We start from the raw sequence: 27,197 nt of genomic DNA, 5'->3' as shown, positions 1-27,197 counted from the left end.
CCTTGGGGATGGTAGATACCCGCTGTCGCGGCATGCACATGATCGAGGGGGCTCGGACTCCTTACATTGTTTACACTTTTACAGTGTATGCCACTGTTGACACGCATAGGGTCAAGGGCGTTATTAAAAAAATGTGTAAATTTTGAATTCAATGGTTTTATTTATTGCATAAAATTATGTCCAAAAAGTGCTCCATCGTTAATTAAATTCTTTAGTTTAATTAAATTAAAAAATATATAGACGATAGCAAAGAATATTATTAGTTACTCTTTGACGATAGCAAGCCTGACTTTTCATTTTATATATTGCCCACGTTTTCAACCCATGCAAATATGCTACGAATGCATGTGATTTGCTTTTGCGCAAAATATCTACAAAAAAATTACTCATTGTTTCTTCGAAGTAAAGGCGTTCACAATGTTTAAATATGTATCTCATTGTTATCGTGAGGACCTAATTGTAGTATGTACTAATCTTCCTACTACGAGAAGGTATTCAATTTAAAAATAGCCTCTATAACAATGCAAATTCGTAATGTGTTGGTAGCATTAACCTTGGAAAACGTCGAATAGGTTTACCTTTACATCGCACTCTTGACAAATTCCTTTGCCCAAGCGCAGTTTGAGCGGGATTCTTTCTGATTGGCACTGGCCTTTGTGCCTAGCCGCCATGTTTCACTAGTTTTGGGGTGTGTTTAAGTTAAAAAAGGGTGAAAACATCAACCCCATTCAAAGAGGTGTGTATTAAATAATCTAATGATGCTAATTGTGTCTTTGTAAAGAGTTATTTGGTTTTTATTTGTAAGTTATATAGTGATTACCGAACGAAAACTACAGCGTATACTTTGTGTGTTCAATGAAGGTTGAAATTTATGTCTCATCGATTTTGTAGTAATCCTCCTCGCGATTGCGAAATGTTGCAAGGGATATCTTCCTGCGTTTTAAGTAAATAAACAACATCGTAATGTCTTTTGTTTAAGGTGATAATAATAGGTTTGATGTCATTCGTCATTTTGTGCAAAAGGGAAAAGCATTGAGTAAGTTATTAATATTTAGTTTAAATGTACCAGCACGAACGATAACATTGCTTTTTAAATCTACGTTTAATGCTGTTTAGGTTTGTAGTGATGTTTAGCTACCTTAGTTCGTGTGATATTTTATTATTGAAAGTAAGTACCTACGGGTAAGTAGAATACATAACTTTGTTATCATGAACTTCAAAACACAATTTCATTATTAATGAGTCATGTTATCATTACACGTGGAGAATAAGACCTTGATCAAATATTGCATAAGCAACCAGCGTATTTCATTATTTGAATTCCTAGTTGCAAAGGTTACTTTTGCTGTTATCTTATTTTATTTAGATTCCAATTTTGAATGTTTTTTTATTTAAAAAAAGCTGAAATTGTGCTATTTTTAGAATGAAGTTCCAGACAGTTTGAAATTTTTTTATAACAAATAGGTAATGCATAAATAGTTATAAATAGCTAAATATCCACATAATTTACTTACTTTGTTAAAATGATCCCCTACATCTCTGTACAATAAATTAATATCTGTCATAGCTTGTAGTGTAGGTCCATGTATCATCTTTTGCAGAGAGAGGGTCATACAATGATAAGGATAGTACGAAGCTTATTCCCACATCTTCAAATTTTACAGAAAATTGTTATCTCAGAGGAAGTGTTTAAAATTTTGATTTTTACAAATCTTGATTTTGGATTTAGCAAAGCACATAATCTTATAGGTTATAGGTTTGTGTTGTTGTTCAGTTTATTGATTCGCTTGTAAATAGAATGGTTCTTGAAATCCATATATGTATATTAACATGCTAGCCATTGTCGCCCTTCATCTAATCGTTGTAGTTGCCACGCAGGCAGCCCGGGTTCGATTGCCGGTCAATGCAATTTTTTTAAATTAATATATTTAGCATTTCTACATTTCGCCAGACTAATGCTGATTATTGACATAGGATGTCACACAAACCTGTAAGAGCTGGTATTTCTAGTAGGTCCCTCACGTTGCATGGTGCGACGAGTTTACCTCTGCACAAGTACTACCTAGGTATATGATCGGAAGAATTCAGGCGTGCCTAGGTGTCATCATGACTTGGTGATCCGTGAAAGTGAATTATTTGCTTGCTCAAACATTTTGCTGCACGATTTGTGTGAGTGAGTAAGTAGCCAACTTGATAATATTTTGATATCAAGAAAATGTACTTTTTGAATATTCTATATCCGGCTGGATATTGTGTTGGTATTCTGTATTCGCCCGGATATCAAAATAAGGTCGGATACTGGATAGTTACTGGATACCCGTTTCATCCTACTTATCATGTCAGTGAGCCAATCGAATGTGAGTTTCAGCAGAACTTCAGTGGATATTTTATGAAAGAATGATTGGCTTCATGGATTTTCAGATTCAGATACCTGCAAAGATAATATATTTTGTAACGTCCATTTTTAGGGGTGCCTCCATCCATGCTTTGCTTTTTTTTGTAGCTTTTAACTCTTACGTCTGAGTCACGAAAATTGTATGCAAGTGTTTCCTCCTTTGTACAGTAGGGTAGAGCGTTTTTAAGCAATAAAGAAAATATTTTACCTTTAAATTTAGTTTGCTTGATGTAAAATCTGTGCCCCAGGGTGTTAATAATATTGTGTCAAAAGATCAGAAAAAAACATTGATAAGTATTATATTTAATACTCCCATCACAGGAATAAAATTTATGAAGATGTTAGAAAAATATAAGTATTGAGGTTAAACAAAATTTGTTTTAACAGGTGGGATCTTGAAAACTGTAATTTAAGTATAATAAGCATTATTCCAGTATTTTAGTATAAATCACTAATTTGTTGTTATTTGCATTCTCAACTAGCTGCATGTCTAGCTGCATGTGAAATTAGATGGTTCACTAGTAGGCGGGGGATATTTTCTAACAGAATTTCATCGAAATCAATTTTTTCCGCACCCCCATTTAGGGGCGCGCCCTTTCGTGGTAGAAGTTTTGAAAACAATGTTTCAAAATCAGAAAGGGCATACCCTAAAAGCTATTCAACGACGTGCCATTAGTTTTTGTAACTTATGGTTGCTGAGAAAAAATTAAAGAAGAAACGCAAAGTTCACTTTTTTGAGAGTGGCCCTCAAACGAAAAAATTATTTGGAAAAAGTCCTTGTTTTGATACCCTCGACCACTCAATTTTTTTTACATACTAATATGTAACACCCTGTACATCTTTTTGAATTTGGGGGGCAGTAAATTCTTTATAGGTTCTTTTGCAGCTTTAAATGATCATTTTTACGCCGTCATTTTGAACGAGAATCTTTATTTTAAACTAATATTTTTTACTGTTACAGTCTTAACATGACAAGGTATCTTGATTCTACAATCAAACAAAATTTGCGAGGGGGTAACCACTCTAGTGAAAACGTACACGTATTTCTAGAAATCTGGAAATCACTTGCGATTTTTAAGCGATTTCGTTGATTTCTCGAAAACCACTTGGGATTTCTGGTTGATTTCCTGGAAATCACTTGCGATTTCTCATTGATTTCCCGGAAATCATTTGCGATTTCCCTATATTATGCAATGATTTCTATAATTTCTTTAAAGTTACATAGGATTTGTGGCGTGTGGTGGTGTTGTAAGGTAAAAAATGCAAGGCAAATACGAACCTATAGTGGTATCATGTTTGTAGATACGTATTGCGTCGTCACTATGTACCTTTTTGGTCTGCAAATGAAATCACACCTAGATTGCGTTGCATTTTAAAGTTCAGTTTGCAGATAATGAATAGCTAATAACTAATAATAAAAGTATTTAGTTAACCAGCCTTTTCTTAAGTGCTCACAAAATAATAAGAATAATATTAATATTATATTTAGTAAATTTGCACAATAATACCATTTGCTAAAATCTTTGAAAGCATAGTATAAATATCTACCATCATTTGTTTTGGAATCGAATGTTAATGTATCGCAATATTAGATCTGATAAGCACTCTATCGTGATCTTGACTTCACATCGACAAAACAAGTAAAGAAACCCTTTCTAATGATGGTTGTTCTCTATCCAATAATATTATTAAAACACAACAAGAGAAGATACAAAGATATAAAGATTTCGCTATAGAAATTAAACGAGTATCTTAACCAAGTTTTGATAATACCAATAGTAATATTAGCAACTGGTATAATATTTCTAAAAACCTCTATGGCTCCCTGAAAATCTCAATTTACCTGACGGACTGATTGCAAAAAGCAGTTTACTTGAAACTTAATCTAGCCAGGAAATTCCTATCCTTGGGATAGAATGAAGTTTGATTTCATGAATAGAAATACCGCTAAAAATGCACGATACATAAAATAAAAGTAAAATAATAATGACGTTTTATTTAGCGCCCAAGCTATAACAAAAATATAGACATAAAACCTCGCATAAAACGTATTATTTATGTCTAGGACGTATGTGAAGTATTGCTAAATATTTGCAGCGCTACTTTTAATTTTTTTAAATATTTTTTCTATTTTCTGTTTTTCATATCTTGTTAGGGTAAATGGACCACTACCCTTTAAGTCCACATGTCCATAGAATATGTAGGATCTTTCTACATTTTGGATGTCCTCAACTTTGGGCCATATGTATGAGTCAAGATCGTGTTTTAGAAATTTCATATTGTAGACCTGTTCACATGCGGTGTTCAATTTCCTGATTTCGATTACTCGACCTATGTACCATGTATCATGTATCAAGGACAATTTCTCAGTTTCAGTTTTGGTGTGGTAAGAACATGATACTAAGCAGACTGATTTGATAATTTTTTTGAATTTGTGAGGAATATTTTTGTTTATAGAAACATCACCTTTTTTAAATGTCTATTCAACTTGTTGAATCCAGATCTGCACATAATTCTACATAAGATTTTTTAGTTTTGATAACACTTTTTGGTTTTGAGGAGACATTCGCTCGGCTCCGGCGGGTTTGCCGCCTCGCCTCACTCTGTTTCGTAACAGTTGATAGCTCGGCTTCGCCTCGCACTGTTCACTGTTCAGCAAATATAATTTCTCAGTTTCAGTTTTGGTGTGGTAAGAAAATGGTATTAAGCAGACTGAATTGATATTTTTTTGAATTTGTGAAGAATATTGTTTACGAAAACATCACCTATACAAAGTGATTTTTTTTTAAATGTCTATTCAATTTGTTGAATCCAGATCTGCACATAATTGCACATAAGATTTAAATTTCGTTATCACTTTTTGGTTTTGATGAGATATACGCTCGGCTGTCATGATAATAAATTTATAACTGTCTTAAGACGAATTAATTTATAACGATAATTATTATTTATCACTTACAATTTATAACAATAACTCAAAAATATCGAAGTTGGAAATGTCGTATAATGCAATCCAATTTGCTTATATAATAAAGTCGAGTATTCGCGAGCGGTTACGAACATTCCAGAACAAAATACGTCATATTTCCGGGATTGCGTCACATCCGCCTCCGTTCTGTATCGCCGATTACTAATCTTTCATGGCGCTTCGATATCTATAGAAATTTTTGGAATGTTCGCTGCAATATGAATACATTTATTTCCATGGAAATTATCTGTCAAATAAGTTTAACTGAAATCTGAAAGAAAGTCCCTAACTAATATTTGACCGCCAATTAACCAACTTCTAGACCTAGAGGAATGTGAAAAAGTCTTCATTTTTCTGCACTACCTCTAACTTGAGAGTAACACATAGAAAAACCACAGGATCAAATCGCATCAAACATGTTGTCAAATAACTATTTCATGGAAGGCATTCGGAATTTTGTTTCCATAATGTCACTTCTGTTGCCGCTAAGGCCGATAGGAAGCTTCAATCTAGATCAAAGTAACTGGAGAATCTTGAATTTGCGCGCGTTTTTCTCAGCTAACACAGACCTAAAAAATGGTTCAACACCAAATGAATTACGATTTACGACTGACGATTCCAGTAACTCTCGCAGCGCAGTAACTCCATGAGTAACTCGAGCCACGACGAAAGTTGGCGAAGATTTCCGGCTGAGTATTTTTGAACTGATTTCCGATGATTTCCACGAGATTTCTTAGCTGATTTCTGCGATTTCTTAACTGATTTCCACGATTTTTTAACTGATTTCCACGATTTCGAAGTGATTTCTGCGATTTCTTAAGCGATTTCCGCGATTTCGAAGTGATTTCCGCGATTTCAGAAGTGATTTCTGCGATTTCCACAGTAAAACGTACATGTATTTCCAGAGTGGTTACCCCCTCGAAAATTTGTTTTTCTCTTGGACTTTAACTCGGATAACATTGAAATTGTGTAACTGATTACCGGAGTTCAAAAATAGTGTCTATACACCTGAAGTGTGTCCTAATCTCTTCGGTGTGCTCAACTACAGTTGGAGGAATAAACTGCCCCCTCAGGATTGTATTTTTACAAACTTTAATCCTTCCATCTTGCTTCAATTTTAAAGTGTGGTACAACCAATTTTGTTTTTTTTGAATTTGTCTTAGGGGTAGGGGCAAAGTAATATACAGCCCTCTTTCCCCTTGGGACATTGTTATCCACCCTGTATGTACAAATCATGCTCTGAGAAGATGGTTAAATCAGCAATGTCTCTTCCTCTTAAAATTGGGTCTAAAAAGCATGTATGTGTTATAATCGAGGTTATAATAATATTTCTCATTTTACTGCAAAAGCGGCTTTTTTGTGCGTGCACTATATGAGACCCCCCCCCCCCCCAATGAATCTGTTTTAGGGAAATGTACAGGGTGTCCAAATTTCGATGGGAAACCGCAGTTTATCCATGATTATTAAAGAGGGGACTTGACAATATTCTTCTAGTAAAGGCAAACATATCACATATCAAGTGTGCGCATGCGCGGACTGTTTCTTATTTATAAGAATATTTATGCCATAACTTATTTTCCTTTGCACACATAAATAGTCCATTACATTTTGGAAGTACTGATCAATTTTTCGAGATCGTTGGACGTCGGGGTGGAGGGGGTTATTCTAATTAAAGGTCTCAACGCACTGAACTGTTTTCCAACTACCGCCCTTTTAAATATAATATGGTAATAACCCCTTATCAAAATTGAGGGGAAGGGGGGGGGGGAGACACTGGCTTTTATTTTTCATGGCACTGTGATGAAAGGAATTAATTTCTACCAATCATACTCCTCCTCCTCGACCCCTAGAGAGCTATCGAAAAAAGTTCAAATAAAAGTTGCAACATTTGATGGGATAAATGCAATGAACGTAGAAACATTTTTTTCAAAATGACGGTTTTCAAGAGATTGACATCAACTTCCTTATTTTAAATAGACACCATATTGAATTTTTACGTCACTTGATAGAGAAAAAAATTACAAAACCAGTGATACTAAACAGTATTTCATTTGGGAATTGTTGCCTCGTAGTTTACAATCTATTTCTTATGGCGATAATTCCATGTGAAAACCAAACCTCACAGTTTTTTTAGACTTTTCAAAAAAAATGTTGTGCTAGGTAAGCAATTTTTTTTAAATTTCTTATTTGGGTTTGTTGTTTTCATATTCCATGTACTTAATTTCATTGAGATCACAATTTTTTGTTATCTTTATGTTTTTACAAAATTGGAAAGGACATACTAAAAAATATAGTTATCTATCAATTTCTCAAATTTTTAGATTCTCAGTTATGACACCCTGTAATTATAAACTTTGTGCAATATGTATAAATACTTGGAGTAACAAAAATGTTTTATTTAGTGCCAATTGCTCTTTGCAAAATGACATGCAATGTATATGTTATTCTCAATAGCCGAAATCGGACAATGCTTGAATTTTATAACCATAACGCGTTGTGGGCATAGTTATTCACCCACAATCCGAAGCCAAATCCCATCTGCTCCTGTTTTGCATTGTGGATATCTTTGTTTGCCCATGTCGCGGACCGCGGTGTATAAAAAATAATATGTTACTAAACGTTATTATTTCCTTTAAAGTAAATTTTTATTTTTATATAATGTTATTTCTTGAACAAAAGTTGTATTTTACTGTTTCATTTAAAGGCTCTATGACTAATTCTTATTACACGCAACGCGAAGTGAGCAAACCAAGATACCCCCACAACCCGAAACAAGAGCACATATGAGTAGGTACTAGTTACCCACAACACGTTTCGGTTAAATGTTCGTAATGGGCATAAATGTCCGATTTCGGCTATTGAGAATAACATACATAAAAAAACTGTAGATTTAACGAAACGTAATAGAACGAACACGTCAATGGCAAGTATCCATATTATATTGGCAACATAACACATACCCACTTTAATATTTTTTATGGTACTTTTTTCTTCTATATTTGTTTCAGACTGTATTGAATGGGCCAATTATATCAAACTGCCATTTTTGCTTTAGAGAAATAATACAAAATGTTATTCTATTAGTGTTGATATATGGAATAAGTAATTTACACAATGTTATTTCAAGCCTTACTTCTATTATATGGAAGTATGGTATATTATACTGTGCTGGGTTGGTAGAACAACTTCAGTTGAATTACTGCGCACAACAACAAAGTTAACAAAATTGAAAAAAAATACGTTTATTAATTATTTTGTGAAACATTACAGTTCAATTTATTTTTGTGTGTATTGTGCATTTGCTACTAATTATCCAAGAAGTAGATTTTTAAATTACTACTAAAGGAGCTAGGAAATAATGAATTGGATTATTATTATTCCTTAAAATAGTAACTTTTTGTTGCAGGTCGGCAATGGGGGTCAACTTTTACTGCAAGTCCAGTCAATAAATGGCACCTCTATAAACTGGAAGCGTTACCTTTTGATGTAGTTTATGTTTACATGTTTATTCATTTTTTATCATAACTCAATACGCTCAGTTGAAACAAATCTAAAACACTACACTTCCCCATAATGAATAAATGTACCAACTTTGACCATAATTTTTCTGGACAGTGGCAAGATACTCATATAACCGCTAATAAACTAAGGGACTCTTCAAGTCGATACTAAGTAAGGTGAGTAAGGTTATTGTTTTTTTTTTTGCTAAAATTTCTTTGTTGATGTAGAGCATGAAGTACCCACAGTTGGTATCCATGCCCTCAGAAATTTCAGACTGGCTCGAGGAACAATTGGAAGCACGTGGAATTGACGCAGTCATATACACTCGTTATGTCATAAGTCTCTTGAATCGTGATTCCGTGGACATTGCTTATCCTGATCAAGATTTGAATTTCGCGCATCTCAATCAGGTAATTACCGGAAACATTGTACCATAGGCGTCTTATTAGTGTGATGATACATTCCATTTATCTTTCTTTCATTGAAACCATATTAATTGCATGTAGGAAGTGAGGCGCTCAGGCAGCGGTCGTAAACGTTTTCGCTGCTTTTCAGAGTGGCGCGAATATGCGGAACGGCTGAAGCGCTCGGCTGCAATCGAGTGCCTTATGTCCGCTGCTGATCAGGTATCTAACTATTAACTGCTTTGTAGAATAGAATTCGATTATATCAACAGCCGAAACTATTCACATTTTTCGCTTTAATTGAAAGTGGTAGAGAATTCTGTTTTTTGTGATGAGATTTGAAAATACAATTGCAATTAACCGTTGTTCAATAATTGAAAGAAACACAAGGCTGATTTCTTTACTTATCGTTGAACCAGGTGAGAAGCTGGAGCCTTATATAAAACCCATTGAGGTTGTTGGGTTTTCTAGAAGTGTTTTTTCGTTATTTATTTTGTTAGTAATTAAAAATAAAACTTTTTGAAAAAACAATACATTTTATGTTCATGGGTTAAAACGAAATGTAGATATTTGAATTCTTTTTCTTTTCCTTTCCATTTTGGGCCCGAAAATGCAGGGTTGAGATGGTTTAAATCCAATGATTTTTATAAATAAGTCACTTCATGTTAATCAATCGTTAATTTTTTGTTTGTTTGAAGTAGCCTTGAAAATAACTGACCATGTAGTTGTTGAGGATGAAATTAGAGAAATTTTAATTAAATAACCAAGACAAGCAGGAACATTTTTGGCACCCAATTTTTCACATGAATACTTCAATTAAATTTAGATGGTTATTGATGTATTCGTCATTGTTGTTCTTATAGCCTATAGGTCACCCTTGAATGTATGTTGAACCAGAAATGAAAATTGTAAAAAAAATATTAAATGTACAATTTTGCAGAAACAAATTTGCAGGACATTTTATATAATATGAAGTATGATTTTAGCGCGCACGTCATCGGTGTATTACAACTTAATTTCTGCAAACGATAGAACAGAATTGTGGTTAGTATACTCATTACACCAACAGTCCTCTAAGGGTCCAAGAGTATACCAACCACAATGCAGCACTGTTCGTATGATGTCCTATACAGGGTGGTGCCTAGCGCAACGCAGCATAGGGATTTCAATGGTAATTTCTTTATAGTCAATTACTAGCTCCCCTAATTATTTTAGAGCAAAAGTCTAAATAGGTTTTTTTTTAGAGAAAAAAATACTGCATCTGTTCATACTATTACTTATAATTTTCCGTTTTTCCAAACCGTAGAAATCGGCAAAATAAAAAGGTTCATCTTACAATAAATCAGATATGCCTTGGAATTACCTAAAAAACAGCGATCACGTTTCATTATTTGCCTTTGACGTATCTTAAATTTATACTTGTTTATAAATTAGTTAAAGAACTGCAAGTGCAATAACGTTCAAAATGTCCGTCAAAACCATCAGGAAAACGACATTACATTCAACGTTTTGGCTGCAGTAGCGGAAAATCCGAATATAAGTTTAGGAACAAATCTGCTTATTTATTCCATTTTTCAAAACCGTAGAAATCGACAAAATAAAAAATTACATTTTTATAAATCAGTGATGCTTTGGAATCTTTTAACAAACTACAAGCGCATCGCATCTAAGTTATCGTTATTTGACGTCGAACGATTTTCATATTTAATTCTGTTACAACTATCACATGCAAGAAAAAGCGGCAATTGGGTAATGTTTTTTAGAGAATGTATGCTGCATCTGCATCAGATACTATTTGTTTATCAGAGAGAATCAGAGTACCTACATAATCGAAGAAAAAAACTGATTTGAAGCAGATTTGTTCCTAAACTTATATTCGGATTTTCCGCTACTGCAGCCAAAACGTTGAATGTATTGTCGTTTTCCTGATGGTTTTGACGGACATTTTGAACGTTATTGCACTTGCAGTTCTTTAACTAATTTATAAACAAGTATAAATTTAATATACGTCAAAGGCAAATAATGAAACGTGATCGCTGTTTTTTTAGGTAATTCCAAGGCATATTTGATTTATTGTAAAATGAACCATTTTATTTTGTCGATTTCTACGGTTTTGAAAAACGGAAAATTATGAGTAATAGCATGAACAGATTCAGTATTTTTTTTTCTAAAAAAAACTTATTTAGACTTTTGCTCTAAAATAATTAGGGGAGCTAGTAATTGATTATAAAGAAATTACCATTGAAATCCCTATGCTGCGTCGCGCTAGGTACCACCCGGTATACTTATTCTGTGTGGAAGAATGGTGATATATTCCAATTAATCATCACCAATACGTTTACTATCTAAAGAGACACTACAATGAAAGTGTGATGTTTGATAAGCACTAGTATGGCAACGGGTGGTCCAAAAAATGTGGGTCTCATTCAATGCAGAATTTTATGCTCTAAAACTATTAATGGGACTGTGTTAAAACCGCAAAAATACCCGTCTTGTACGTACATGTTTACTCCCCACCGCTTAAGCCCACGGGGGGAGGGGGGGGGGAGCGCTAGGATAGTCATATTGACCAACAAATGCAACCATTAAAACAATAAAACCTTTTGTAGGATTTAAATCTGATTCATGTAATTTGATGGTTTTATTCTACTGACTTATCTCAAGATTATACTCTAGTAGGGTTTCCTTAGTTTGTGCGTACGTCATCGGTGTATTATGACGTCATCACTAAGTATGTTTACATAGCATCATGCAATCATTAGAAGAAAATATGAATCTAGGCGCCATACAGCCAATGGTGCATTGTGAGTAGGATACTCATTACATCAATGACTTCTGTTGACTAAAAAATGTTTCGGTATCTAGTTATTTGTAACAGGTTGTCAATGCTGCGATGGCATAATTATTTGACAAAAGAAAATTTAAAAAAAGATTTTAATTGTTTTTTCATAATAACAAAGCCTGCAGTACTTAGCAGCAGAAGTCGAGAAGTGACTGCTATTTCGACCCCATACTCCCGAGCAGAGCTACCATTACTTGCATGTCAAAACGACGGACGCTTTACAGCACTTTCGAATCTGGGTACTGGATTCTGGGTTATGATACGAGGGTGGACAGGGTCACGTATATCTATCAGGTTCTTTCTTGATAGCCCTGTGAAAAAATCCTCCAGTCTGCGAGATGCTTCTTTGAAGGCTTCTCTTGCATGGCGACAATCTGACATCATGTTCCATCTAGCCCTGTATTTTGATAGTTTTGTTCTTTATGTTATGCTTAAAAACTTTTCAGGCACTGAGCGTTAGTCCTACCAACTCTGGTTGGAACACAGTTATAACCTTTGGTTGATCTTCTTTGTCTTATAACAGTTTGTCCAACTGAGTTTTCGAGCGCCCTTCACTACCAGGGGTGGTTATAGAGAGTCTTGGCAGTCCTCTGAGGACAATCTTGTTCAAATAACTCCATAGTGGAGTTGACAAGAAGATCCGTAATTTTAGGGTTGCGATAACCCTTCCGGACGGCACCCTGGAGGTTAATTTCATTTTATTCTATTATCTGACATAATCGTTTCTGGAGAATCGGTGCTTGTGTGAAACCATCAACATCGCTAACAGGTTTCTTACATTGTCTTGTTTTTTTAGGACATTTTAGAGGTTTTCCCGATTTAGATATTCCTTAAATAGAAGTCTCTGTTTGCAGGCTAATATTTAATGCATTTGTACCCCTCTATGAAATGAAACTTGTTATACCGGGTTTTCATCAATTACTGAGACCCACGTGACCAAATTTAAATTTCCCGCTTTAAATATTTTTTCTTTATGTTAGTAGACACGGACAGTTGGTTAAAACAAAATACCCAAATTGCATATTTGTTTATTTCACCTCCTGTCAATCTTTGCTTGTGTTTACCGTTTTTTTCGAATTTCTTTAACATTATCTTAAATCAACAGCCAAAACAGTTCTTTTCAGAGCTCTTAACGCTACGAAGTTATTCTGATGTAAGTTAACAATTTTTTAAGGAGAATTGTCATTAAGTTATTCTGAATTTTTAGTGTATCGCCGTAGGAAGATGGTGTTCACACCAGAGCAAGATGCTTTTATTTTAATGGCACATTTCCGCAGTGGTAACCGAAATCCTGATGGAACTTGGAGCTATTCACTGCAATCGTGCATTGAACAGTTTTCCGAAGAGTACCCTGATGTTAATATCGACTACGATGTATTTAAGAACCACAGGTCACGTCTAATAACACGATATGAAAACAAGCACTGCATTTGCAAAGGGAAGTCAACAGGCAGACCGACTGTTTTAAGTGAAAATGTTGTTAACGATATTCAACAACGAATGGAACAAAGTTCCAAAAAATCGATTTCTCGACTTTCCGCTCAAACAGGTACGGCTAAGTTCACGTGTATTTGTGTAATAGAAAATAAAATGTATTTTTTATAGGCCTATCGACTGGTACCTGCCACAAAGCTTTGAAGAAGGTGCTACACATGCATCCGTACAAAATTTCTTCCGTGCAACAATTACATGCACTTGATTACGATCGTCGAGTGCAATATTGCCACTGGTTCAACGAACGCTTAAACGATAACAATTTGTTAGACCTAACGTTTTATTCAGACGAAGCATGGGTACATTTGTCAGGTTACGTTAATAGCCAAAATTACCGGACTTGGGCAGCAGAAAATCCGCACATTTTTGTCGAAACATCTCTACATCCCCAAAAGGTTGGCGTTTGGGTAGCCATGTCAAGAAGGAGGATAATTGGACCGATTTTTTTTATGAAACTATAAACGGAGAGCGATATCGTGCAATTCTGCATCAAGCTATTGAAAAAATCTGCAAGATGATGAGCTACAACATGGATTTTTCCAGCAAGATGGAGCCACGGCACACACCGCTAACGAAACGCTTAGATACCTCCAAGAATTTTATGGCGATCGAATTATAAGCACTGGTTTGTGGCCTCCAAGTAGTCCTGACCTCACACCATTGGACTACTTTTTGTTTGGACGAATTAAAAATAATATATTTAAAAATCGGCTGCACACACTCGAAGAATTGGAAAGGGCGATACGACAAGAAATAAACGATGTGACGCAAGATGAACTCGAACGTGTATTTGAAAATATGAAGCGTAGAGTGAATTTGTGCCTGGAAGTGAACGGTGGCCACTTTGAGCACCTTTTGTAACAATAAATAGTACAATATATTTCGTGTTTCTCTAAAATACTTATTTCGGCCTTCAAATATTACTGGGCTTCAGTAGTAACTTTCCTAGGGGAAAAAAATCAGGATTACCACTCGCGCATTTTTAGTTGCCTAACCACCTGCAGTCACGTGGGTCTCAGTAATTAATGAAGACCCTGTATATACAAATTTTTATACTACTAATGTAACCACACACCTTTCTTACTGCTGCGACTGGTAAAAGTGGACCATCCTAATCTCTCTTTCGTTCAAAATAACTTTTTCTTGGTACCCGACTTCACTTTTGGGTGATACAACTTTTGGCGCAGAATATCGCCAGTGAGACTTACGGAAGTTATTCTTCTATAATTGCTCGTTGTGAAACTAACAGATTTGTTATCAGCTAATGTAGCAAAACGCGATAAAATAATGAAAACGGTAGCAAACAGTTGTCAAATAGGACGTGTTGCAATGTAAACGTAAACTACCACAATTTCGATTGACAAAAAAACCTTTTTCATTAAAGGTTTTTGGTTTTATTTTTTAAATAACGCACATTGTGTATTTGTATTTTTCGTAGAGGATCTGTACATTTATTTGAGTCATTGAATTATTGTTTTTTATAATTATTATTTTTGTTATAGTTTTTGGCATTTTAAATTATTATATATCTAACCTACCATTTATTAGCTCAACTTGTACCTAATCTTAATTTAAAATTTAGTTTAAAATGCAGTTATTTTTATTTTTTGTAGTACTTTGAAACTGTACACCGAAATATGTTTGTGCTTTTGGGGATATTCCCATATTGCATCATTAAATTAAATTAAATTAAAAATAAATTTTGTGAAATACATTAATCAGTCTAACATAAACACCTAATTCTAATGTTTATTGTGGTTTAAAATGATTTTTTTTATTTTGTCAATACGTTAGCATTACAATATTCTCCAAAAACAGAATTGATGGCGTGTACGTAAACTAAGAAAAATCCTACTATAGTGCAATAATTATAGAGTTGAAATGACTAAGTAAGGGAAAACGCCTATGAATTGACTCAAAACTGAATAAACTGAAATTTCTGACCTTTGTTTCCTATTCAGCCATTATTTTCTATTTTTGTAGGTTACCACATAAGAAATAAAACTTGTATTTTGTAGGAATATAAAACGCAGCTAATAAAATCAATTTTTCATTGTTAATGGATTTGCTAGCTACATGTTCTTACTTACCCAAATTGAAGGCCTATACCGCATGATGAACAAATCCATTATTTTCAACTAACTTTTAAAAACACACATGAGACCATAATTACATCTGCAATTTTTTTGTCTGTAGAGTATTGGAATAGAATCATTAGTGGACGAGTTGTGTGAAAAACTGAAGGAAGTTAATAACGATTCCAGTATCAATCCTGCAGTGCCAGGTTCCAATCAAACTTTGGATTTCCAGAACATCTCGCCTCAGGATTTAGCAAGAAAGTACTACGCCGCTTTTCCACCGCTAAGTCATCGCCACGCATCGCAAACTCCGAGCAAATTAGTAACTTTAATACCAAAGTGTTTTACATCGCCAAAGAAAAAAGGAGCAAGAAGGCAGAATAGATCATCCAGTTTTGATGATAAGTTGCACTACAAGGTAGAGAGCGATAGTATGAAATCATGTAATAGTGCGAAACAACGCTTGGGGTATTTTAGTAGAAGCCGAAACGATCTAGGGTATACGCGAAGTATGGCCAAGTCAGTGGAGAGATCTGAGAGCATGACCGATTGGGATCTGTTCTTGTTTAAAAATAACACAAAAAATAAGTTGGGCCATAAATCTGACAAATATATTGTGGAAGAAAAACTAGCACTGGTGGAGAATAATGGCATATCCAAGAAACCTACGAAATTAGAAGAGAATCGAAATTTATGGCACGATGAAGACAGTATGAATATATGTGACGATTTACCTGTGGACATACTGGAACTGTTAGAATCTCCAAGCCCTATGGAAATGATGAATTTGGCAAATATGAGAAATGTTAGCAATCAAAACTTTATTCAATGTGGAACTAACATTACAAGCTCCATTTGGACTTTTGATGCTGACACCACAATGTTTGATAACACTTACAATTCGGTATTAGATAAAGATCATTCGGAAACTGTGCTTGGAATGAAATTTAAGTCTTTAACTGTTGGCAACAATAGCATTGAAAGTATTTGGTCCAATTCTGACGTTGCTGAAAATGAAACAAATATGTTTGTCGAACAATGTAAGAGATCGTCTGCAAATTGCATGGATTTCTCTAGTAATAATTTGTGGAACACGGTCTCTGGAATGGAAAAGTTCGAAAAGTGGTCAGAAGCTGAGTATTTCGACGAGCATTATTTACAAAACGTATCCAGAAGCCTTATAAAATTGAACCACAGTAGAGAGGAAAGTTCGTTTATGGAGGTCGTGCCAAAATCAGGTCCCAACTTATTTAACAAAACATCTAATGTGACACATTTGCTGAACCAAAGTAAAAGATCCGATACTGAAAAGGAAGAGGACAACTTGCTCACTTCGGTGAATAGTCATTTTCGACCTATTAATTCCGTTAGCAGTTTAAATGACCATCGCAATAGAAAGCAGTATGCCGATGGCACAAGTTTCGTTATTTCGGGAAGTTTGGATAATCCCAACTACAAAAGGAGCGATAGCGGTTCACAGTATCTCGAGTCGGATTATGGTTCTCCTAAAAAATTGCTCGACTATAAGGGTCCGATTGATAAGTCTGCGAAATCGGCATTGGTTTTGAAATTTTTTGTTCATCAGAATGATAAAGCTTGTCAAACGGACAATCTAGATTCTCTTGATATGATGGATACTGAAAATATACAAGAGGTAGGTAACATTTTTTTCATTAGTAACGGGCGATCCAAATTGAGTTGCTGTCGAGTCGCCTTTGGAAGTTCAAGTTAAGCACAATTTCTCATACAAATAAAAATTCCAAAGGTGACTCGGCAGCAACTCATTTTTGATCACATTGTATTATCTTAATTGTATTACTTTGTCATAAAATGGCCATTCATGGCCTTTTTATTTTAAGTGACTACAAGTGTTGTATTTATTCTTCCAGGTTCCTTACAAAAAAAGAGTGGTTAGTGAAAGAGAAGAATTTTTCTTTCCCGGTGACGAAGAGATTCTAGATAATGAACAAAAATTTAAATCCAAACAACCAGGCTACGATATACTGACACTGAATCTTCCTTTTTCCGATAATTTTGCAAACGAATCGCAGGAAATGGTATCGCATAATAAAATGGCCAAGGTGTGGAGTGAAACTAAATGTGATAAATGTGACGGTGGTAAATCCTTATGGAATAGCAATTGGGCAAAAGCGGATTTGATAGAAAGTCCCTGGAAAGTGGATAAGGAGGTCTTGGAAAATATATGGAACGGAGGTGAAGTGTGTTCTCATTGCTTGGATTTAAATGGAAGACGTCCGCCGTTAAGTATGCAACAATCGCAACTACGTGAAGATATCAGTCAAGATGGAGAACAGTTACTGTCCGACTTGAGTTCTTTACAAAAGTCATACATGGAACAATTGCCGACGGCCGAAATAAGTTACGACATATCGGAATTAATAGCCGGTCCGAAAGAACGCAAGAGGAGACATTCCCCCACGATAGAAGCGGCCAAAAATGCCGTACCTGTCCATCGTGGATCGTGGAGCTTAACTTCACATATAAAACACGACCGATTTATGCAGATGACGTCTATCCCTGTTCTACACTCCGTTACTCTATAGGGAGATTGAGTTAGTTAATTAGATTGCACGGTGTATCCTCTTGGTGTGATATGCATGATTGCAATCGCACCCTCTATTGCTAATTGAGCAACTGCCATATATGTTTAAGTGCAGATTAAAACAAGGCTGGTTTCCAGCATTATTGAGGAACACCCGTGTGTTATTATGTTTGAGTTCTTTGTGGAGTTGCTGAATTAAAATTCATTTTAATAGCCCCTACAAGGAGCAACAAGTTACAATGCTTATATCGGCATTGTTATTTTAAATTGTTTATTGTTAACACAATTTTATTACATAATTTTGAGGCCATTAGGAATGGTTTTAGGTTTATTTTAAACGCAATTTAACGAATTAAGCACTACGTGCGTTACCACAAATGTTTGTGTAGAAAAGATTTGTGGATTGCGCATCCATTGCATTACATATTTTTGTATCTGCGTGTAATTACTTTAATTGTTCATCACACCTACCATATTTAAATATAACGGTAATAATCATTGTTTTGAAAACTAGTAAAAAAAAACTAAACATATCATTTTCGTGTTTTTTTGTTGTCTAGGAATAAATGCAGATATCATTCAAAATCATAATCTCAAAGTTGGATACATTACAATGTGAGCTTTGAGTTTAGCTTATTTTATGTAAATAAATAACAATATTGTTTAAATAATATTGTAATAAGTTCAAGGAATTTTGCATGTTATACCACTTTTTTGTTTTTTAGTTAACTGTTTCGTAAGCAAATTCCTGTGTAACATCATTATCTGTCTTATTGTTGCTATTAGAAAATCTTAAATGTAAAAAAAAAAATGTTTGGGCATTTTAGCGTAGCATCCAATAAGTAAATAACATCCGATAGTTTCAAGAAGTTGTGGATTATCAATTGGTAATGCACAATTTTCATTATTTTTCTATGTATTCAAATAGAAGTGGGAATATTTTGTTTTCAATTGTAGGAGCTGTTTTCCATAAAAATTTGGTACACTTCAAGTTAGTCAGTGATGCCAAAGTATTTTTTTGTAATTAAATTAGTTTGTCAAAAATGTTTTTTGAAAACACACCTACAATTGCATATTAGATGACTTAGTTTATGTAATTTTATCCGCGAATTTTAAGTTTTCAAAAAAAAGAATCATACTATTAGATGAGACTTTGAAGTTTTTAGTTGTTATTGTTGGGATTAGGGGTATTATTATTGTTTTATCAAAATTTTTGTTAAATGTTAATGTTTTGAGTTTTTGTTCAAGGTCTTATTTAATGATTAAAATCTATGTTCATCATATAAATGTGAGTATGCTTTGTGAATATGTGTGATAGTATGTGGGAATGATTTTCGTATGTAAGTATATTTTATTGCACCATTTTAAGCTTCGATGTGAAAGAGAAAATGTAACTATTGTTTCGGTGCTCGGGAAATGTTTCACAAGCAGTTGAATGCTTATGCTGCAAAATGCAATAATTTGTCACATTGTGTACAATAGTTTTCATATTTTGAATTTTATATCGTAGAAATTAAGTTATTAGAAAAACAAAATCAATTGAAAATGTGTGTCTGGTGCAGTAGAAAAATGATTGTACTATTACAATGAATAGAATAACATATAGAAACTATGCAACTCCACCCATTTAAATTAACTCTTTTTTTAAAATGAACTTGAAACGTTTATATCTATATTATTTTTGTTGGATGTTTGCATAGTTAATGTATTTATTTTATGATAATTAATGATCGTCAGGTTATGCGAGATCAAATGAAAATCTTGCGTGTTGTCGGTCAAAACTATTGTCCTTATTCTGCCTTAGTATATAGAATACTTAACTCTTTATTTGAGTGCCTATTTAATCTAGCATATTTTTGACATATTTTTGCCTTACAGAATCACGAGCAGTTTATATATTAACAAAAGAGAAATTAAACTTGCATCGCCTTTGCTGCAAATAAGATTTGGTAGTCATCGGTATGAAATCAAAGATTGTAGGCGGTGTTTAGATGTTGCATGTCAACTTTGTGCCCTAATCAAAAACTTCAGTAGTTTTAAACACTTTGCAGTTTATAGATTAACAAATAATAAAAAAAAAGTAGTTATCGAATTAAAACAGACTTGTATCAATCTGTTAGCTTAATGGATTTTTGAAACTTTTTAAAATCCATTAGGTAGTATTGATATAAAAATTAACAAAAAGTACTTGTGCAACTGTCACTTGTTTTGGAGTATTCGTATTTGAATAATCAAATTTTATAAAAAAATTACTTTATGATCATCCGATTTTTATTTTCATATTTGTCATGTACCTATCGTACTTGTATTGACCAATAAAGGTAAATAAAAATAACCAAGTACTATAGAATGTTTTATTAAAAATCTGAAAGCCCTTGTATGTAACCGCTTAAACACAGGTAAAGCTTCTATTGTGGATACTTTGCCTATAAGATCATTTGTTATTAATTTTGTCAAGTACTTGACCATTTATTCTCGAATCTGAAGATTTAAAGAAGTAAGGTGTTATTTTCGGTAGCCAGTAAAATGAAAAACAAATGTACAAAGGTACAATTTATTTTTTGATGTGCATTTAATTCATTGGTGTGTTCAATTGACACTCGAATATCTCGCTCCCAGGACAATTTGCTCTCGTATACTTGAACAGAGTGTTAGTTGGTTTCTCTAATAGCCAACCTAGTGGCTGGCGTTGAATACTTTAAATATGCATATTTGCTCTGAAGCCACTGCAGAAGTATTGTCTGGCATCAATTTTCGTTAATTCCTTGTTATATTTTTGTATTTTATTTGGCCGTCTGACAAGAACCTTCTGTGCAGGTTTTACCAGTAACAACCGCTCATAGCCTGGGCCAGAGCCTACTATAACTACGAGCCGTCATCTTCGATTGCTGACGTCACAAAAGAAGCCAGCTACTTTCTATACTCATGCTTGCGAGTATAAACGTACAAGCATTTAGTTATACGTACATACATAATCATTCTTCTACCTTACGGTGTTAAGGTATATGGTGCGGAATGACCTCTCCATGCATCTCGATTTACCGTCAATTGTTCCGCCTCTCCAATTCATTCCCCGTGCAGTCAGGGTCTTTCCTACCTCCTCATTCCATGTTCTACCAGGTCTGCCTCTTTTGCGCTTTTTACCTACCCCTTTTTTCCATATTTTCTCTGTTCGCTCATTCTTGCCATGTGTCCGAACCACAGCAACTGCTTTGTTTCTAACTTAGCCAGTGATGTCACTTGATGTCACATTGCACTTGTCCCTAATTAGCACGTTTCTAATCCGATCACGTCGCGTTACTCCTATCGCCATCCTTAAACACCGCATCTCGCACCCGTGGATTTTACTTCGATTACTAGTGCTTAAACCCCAAGTTTCACCACTATACGAAACTACCGGTTCATACCTACACAGTTTTAAATATTTTTATTTGTTACTCAGTTGTAAACGTTGATTAACAAGACAAAACGCAAACGGGTAAACGTCATGTTTAAACGCTACTGACTTGTAAAACTGACAGCAGACCTGTAAAACTGACAGCAGACCTGTAAAAATTTTACAAGTTAGTAATCTAGTAATTTCATTGGCCAGAATTAATGCGAAGTCTCTGTTACATGGATAACATGATATTTTAGACATTTCTTCAAGATTAATTTAAGAACTAATTATTTACGTTTACTATTGTTTACAAATGAGTAACAAATAAAATATTGTACATTATACGCCAGGTAATAGTTTTTACTGGCTCTAGGAGATGACAAGATCGCCTAACGGCTCGCTAGTCAACTTCTCCTATCGCCAGTAAAAACTCACTTACCTGGCTAATAATGTAAAATACTATTATTTTTGTCTCTAAACTGACTGACGCGTAATATACTTTAGTAGCGTTTTGTCACTCTATTGATAATTTCGGCTTCCATTTCCCCCTGCTCATTAATTACCGACCCCAGATACCTACAGTTTCCAACCTGTTTGATTGTCATGTCATTTAATTTCACATCCACCCTTTGATAGCTACTACCAACACCTCCGTTTTTTCGATGTTTATCTTCATGCCGTACTTTCTGAAACCCTCACTCCAAATATCCAGGTTGGCTTGCAAATCCCTCGCTGTGTTTGCCACAATTACCAAGTCGTCACCAATAACTCTGTAATTTATATACTCCCACATTTACTTTGTTGGTTTTGTCTCACATATTTGGCTATTTCATCCATTAGTGTAATAAACAATAATGGGGTTATCACACCCTCTTGTTTGACTCCACTTTTTGTGTAAAATACTTTGCTTATTCTATTGTGTATTCTCACTACATACTTTTTATGGCTTGTATTAGCTTGTGACCAACATTTCTACTCTCTAATATGTCCTAAATCTTTTCTCGTGGAGCATTATCGAAAGCTCTTTCTAAATCTATAAAGCAGAAGTAGGTATACATATATGGTGTTATTATATTGCAGGGTTTTTTCAATCGACCGTCGTAATGTAAATATCAGCTCCGTTGGTACCTCGTCTCAGTCTGAAACCCGACAACCTCTTTTCCAGTATCATCTCGTATACTTTACTGACCATATCCAGTAGCGAAATTCCTCTGAGGTCGCACAATCATGCCTATTACCTTTTTTATATATCGGTAAAATAGTTGCAAGTGTCCAGTCATGTGGTATTCTCTCTGTATTCCAGGCTGTTTTAATAATTTTATAAAGAAATTCTAGTCCTACTCCCTCCATATATTTAATCAGTTCTGCCTCGATATTATCCTGTCCGGCGGCCTTACTGTTTCCATAGAGTAAATACTCTCTATGCCGTTTCTTAATTTACACACTGCTTTTTGTATCTCTTCGAATTTAACTTCCTCCTCGCATTCTGGTCCGTTCTCTATAGTGGGCCCTTTTTCATAGTCGTTTTCGTTGGTATCCCCTTTTAGTACTTCCATAAAATATTATTACCATCCGTCGATTATCTGCTCCTCCGACGTTAATAGTTTCCCTTCTCTGTCTTCAATACATAACAGCTTTGTTCCATTGTCTTGTCTAAGATTTTTATAGTTCTGTAGAGCATTAGCATTCCCTCTACCATCTCTTTCTATCTTATTACCAAATTCCTCCCACTGCCTGATTTTGGCAGCTTTAACCTTTTTTTTAACTGATTTTCTTTGTTGTCTGCATTTTTCGTAATTATTCTCCGTGTTATTGGCAAGATATACCCTCCAAAGTTTTTTCTTCTTAGCTACTTCGATTTTTATGTCCGCATTTCACCATTCCGTTAATTTACCCTTCCTTTCTCTAGCAACATGCATTTTTTCCGTGAGCGAATTGTCCTGGAACGAAATATCCAGGCGCGAATAAGAAAGGCAAAAATATCGCACATAGGTAGACCAAAATTGTAGAAGAAGACAGGAAGTAACTGAAAAATCTCCAGCTTACACGACCCCGGTAGGTACTACACTATCCTCGTCTTTCTACAAGCGTTCTTCTACTGGCTCGCATTTGCCGCCAGCCAGCCGGCCAAAGTGAGATTTAAAGTTACCTTTTTACAAATACATTTGTGATAATCTTACGTAAAGGCGCTAAAAATAGGGGAATCGCAATAATGTGAACCCTCCAGGGCTTCATAATACCGTACTCACTTCTATGTAGCTTTGTTCAAAGCTTCTCGTCAGTTCAGTTCATTGTAACCAACGAGATTTTGTTTACCTCTCGTTGACTAACGATTTTAGAGCAATTTTTTAAAAATTGGTACTGATACTTTTAAAAATTGGCGGAAGATTAACAATTTTACCCTGTGGTGCAGTCTAGCGACGAAATATCACTTTGATTTGGTAAATAGAACAACTCTGTGCCCAAGTGTAGTGAAGTTTCCCTCAAGAGGGCGAAGTAAACCCTTTCAGCCTCACTATAGAGTGTTTCAGCACGTCTCATGGGTTGTCTAATAATAAGGTTGTGTTTTTACCTACTCTTAGGTTGCGAGACAAGCTTGCGCTAATACTTCGTCCCAGAATGAGGAGGCAATAAATCATACTGATCATTAAATTAAAATAGTAGGGTAGGTACCTATAGGATCTTTGCGTATAAGTGGGCAGTAGATCCCTGATACCTTTGAAGCTTGAACATAGACTTCATAGTCAAAGCCGGATACTTTAGTAACATGTCCTTAGTTCATACGTTATAAATTCAATGGTTACGTATAAACAAAATTAAGTATGGAGGTTACTGTCAATGTGTTGATCGATGATAATCGGGCAGGGCAGGTACTTTCTTTGTTAACCCTGCTACAGGTCGTTGTCGACACTCGACATTAATTATTACTCCTCATTCCGAGATGCAGTAGATGGTACGCCACAGATTTGTAGGGTAATCTGTGCCATTCTGTGGGTAGGTACGCCCTTTTACATTAAATATGTCAGGGATGCGTAAGTGTTACCTAATAGTTGTTGCTTCTCATTTGACGTACCTGCTTAGAGTTTTTAATTGAGTTTTGGGTTTATGTTTATGAACACCGCCGAACGCTAATTTGAAGTTTGCCAACAAAAATTCTTTATGGATGTTAACATATTCGGGAAGAGAAGCGAAGAAGTACTACTTTGTTTCGGTTTTAGCACACTTTTTATAAGAATTACAAAATGTGTTATTGTTAAATTGTTTGCAGGTCCGTGCATCCGTCTGTCCGAATATCCGAACCGACTACTCTGAATTTCCAAAATGTATTAGTTTCTGAATAAAAAATGTTTTTTTCAATGACGATACCCAATACAAAGTTGGGTGTAATATCACTATAGTAGGTAGTACCATTGAATAATATTCAGATTTATTATTCAATGGTAGTACCTACAATTGCGATTATCGTGAGAATCACTTTTCTAAGAAGAATTTTACCTTTTGGGGTTTTAAGAAGCTAAAGTCAAGGAAATACTTATTTAATTATCACTTATCACACATGAGCAAAAATGACTACAATGAAACAGATTCAATTAGCGTTTTTGTGTTACTACCATCGACATACATATAAAGGTTACTACCCAAACTGATATGGAAACGAAAAACAACTTACTGCTTGCTCCATTACTACCTAATTTTTACAATCATATAAACTTCGTCCTGCACTGCAAATTAGTAATTGCTTATATTTGGTTATTTCGAGTCAACACGCTGCGAGCCTCTTAGAATCACTGTTTTTCGGTAACGAAATTTTTCAAGAATAAAATACACGTCACGCTATTAGCGTGTCGTAAAAACAAAACAAGTTAAAAAGTAATCGTAAACGATTTACATAAAGCGCATTTCCACTTGCATTCATTTCTCATTTGTAAGATGCAACTTCTGTTAAAATCGTAAAAATCTGGCCACAAATATGGAAGTTAGCGTTGCACATGGGCAATCCATTTTTGACGTGCTACTTCAATTTCAGTTTATAAGAACAATTTAATTTCAATGCTTTTCTAAATAAGAAAGTTGGAACTGCGCATGCGCAAACCTAAATTTTGAAACTAATGTTAGATTTTCCTTTATTCCAAGCACCTATGTATCAAATTTCATTTAAATGCTTCCATAAATCAAAACGCAAAACCAAATTTTGAAACTGGCGTTTGATTTCCCTTTATTCCAAATGCTTATGTATCACATTTCATTTAAATTTTTCCATAAATAAAAAAGTTGGTACTGCGCATGCGCAAAACCAAATTTTGAAACTGGCGTTTGATTTTCCTTTATTCCAAGTGCCTATGTATCAAATTTCGTTTAAATTTTTCCATAAATAAAAAAGTTGGCACTGCGCATGCGCAAAACCAAATTTTGAAATTGGCGTTTGATTTTCCTTTATTCCAAGTGACTATGTATCAAATTTCGTTAAATTCTTCCATAAATAAAAAAGTTGGCACTGCGCATGCGCAAAACCAAATTTTGAAATTGGCGTTTGATTTTCCTTTATCCCAAGTGCCTATGTATCAAATTTCATTTAAATGCTTCCATAAATACAAAAGTTGACACTGCGCATGCGCAAAACCAAATTTTGAAACTGGCGTTAGATTTTCCTTTATTCCAAGTGCCTATGTATCACATTTCATTTAAATTTTTCCATAAATAAAAAAGTTGGCACTGCGCATGCGCAAAACCAAATTTTGAAATTGGCGTTTGATTTTCCTTTATTCGAAGTGCCTATGTATCACATTTCATTTAAATTCTTCCATAAATAAAAAAAGTTGGCACTGCGCATGCGCAAAACCAAATTTTGAAACTGGCGTTTGATTTTCCTTTATTCCAGGTGCTTAGCTTGTTTAATATCCGGGGGGATATTATTAAACTGCACTGAGTGGAGAACGGCCTCATTCCCCAAATTATGGCCTGGACGCTCAGATGCAGGTGAACTAAAGACGTTTTATTCAATAGTCCCTTTATTCTACTTTTTGTACAGTTTATATACAGAATGATTGTGCACATTGCAATTACCTACTCTACATATTTTGATGACAACGTTATTACTAGTATACAATTTCCTACAACCCATTTCCTAATTGCTCTACATAAAACCTACGATAATAATTTATTGTTACTCTTGCTTAACTGCTTACTTGCCAATTGTTGTAATGCAACTATTCTAGGTCGTATTTACGCGAAACTAAATTCTTGTTTGATGAATATTAAACAAGCTTATGTATCACATTTCATTTAAATTCTTCCATAAATAAAAAAAGTTGGCACTGCGCATGCGCAAAACCAAATTTTGAACCTGGCGTTTGATTTTCCTTTATTCCAAGTTTATTAAAGTTCTGATAGTACCTACAAATCTACATACTTACCAGTTTGGGTATCATACTTACGTATTGCGCAGGTAAGGTAATGCGATTACGTATTACGTCCATTATTTACTATTCAGACCTTCTAACAGGCATTAGGCCAATTGTTACCAGATTGTTTTCTTAATTAATCGAAGTGATAAGACTGATGTGGGAAGCTAA

At 34.6% G+C, this 27,197-nt stretch overlaps 2 protein-coding genes across 8 annotated transcripts; both read left to right on the top strand.

Annotated features, from left to right (window-relative positions):
* Window positions 1-580: 580 nt before the first annotated feature.
* LOC116167170 lies at window positions 581-20,315 on the top strand. Of its 7 annotated transcripts, none has more exons than XM_031482417.1 (6): window positions 581-736; window positions 8,770-9,035; window positions 9,092-9,274; window positions 9,371-9,490; window positions 15,801-17,336; window positions 17,572-20,315. In XM_031482417.1, exons 3-6 carry the CDS (start codon window positions 9,095-9,097, stop codon window positions 18,244-18,246), a joined length of 2,511 nt encoding a protein of 836 aa, XP_031338277.1. In that variant the 5' UTR covers window positions 581-736; window positions 8,770-9,035; window positions 9,092-9,094; the 3' UTR covers window positions 18,247-20,315. The 7 variants fall into 7 exon arrangements, with proteins under 7 accessions (XP_031338277.1, XP_031338276.1, XP_031338281.1 ...); XM_031482416.1 differs by having other exon boundaries at window positions 8,770-9,040; XM_031482418.1 differs by lacking the exon at window positions 581-736 and adding an exon at window positions 880-1,036 and having other exon boundaries at window positions 8,770-9,040.
* LOC116167171 lies at window positions 13,333-14,484 on the top strand. The gene is made up of 2 exons (XM_031482423.1): window positions 13,333-13,659; window positions 13,716-14,484. The coding sequence occupies exons 1-2, from the start codon at window positions 13,335-13,337 to the stop codon at window positions 14,063-14,065; spliced, it is 675 nt and encodes a 224-aa protein (XP_031338283.1). The 5' UTR covers window positions 13,333-13,334; the 3' UTR covers window positions 14,066-14,484.
* Window positions 20,316-27,197: the final 6,882 nt, after the last annotated feature.

Source organism: Photinus pyralis, unplaced genomic scaffold (genome assembly GCF_008802855.1).
Source record: "Photinus pyralis isolate 1611_PpyrPB1 unplaced genomic scaffold, Ppyr1.3 Ppyr1.4_LG3b, whole genome shotgun sequence".
NCBI lineage: Eukaryota > Metazoa > Arthropoda > Insecta > Coleoptera > Lampyridae > Photinus > Photinus pyralis.
Note: the sequence above shows the minus strand (reverse complement) of the source record. Positions and strands in the feature narration are given on the sequence as shown.

Excerpts from the sequence above, each read along its gene's own strand:
- LOC116167171 (XM_031482423.1), top strand. The coding sequence starts at position 13,335 with ATGGTGTTCACACCAGAGCAAGATGCTTTTATTTTAATGGCACATTTC. Across the intron at positions 13,660-13,715 it reads TCGACTTTCCGCTCAAACAG|GCCTATCGACTGGTACCTGC; the intron begins GTACGGCTAAGT and ends TATTTTTTATAG.
- LOC116167170 (XM_031482417.1), top strand. The coding sequence starts at position 9,095 with ATGAAGTACCCACAGTTGGTATCCATGCCCTCAGAAATTTCAGACTGG. Across the intron at positions 9,275-9,370 it reads ATTTCGCGCATCTCAATCAG|GAAGTGAGGCGCTCAGGCAG; the intron begins GTAATTACCGGA and ends AATTGCATGTAG. Across the intron at positions 9,491-15,800 it reads TTATGTCCGCTGCTGATCAG|AGTATTGGAATAGAATCATT; the intron begins GTATCTAACTAT and ends TTTTGTCTGTAG.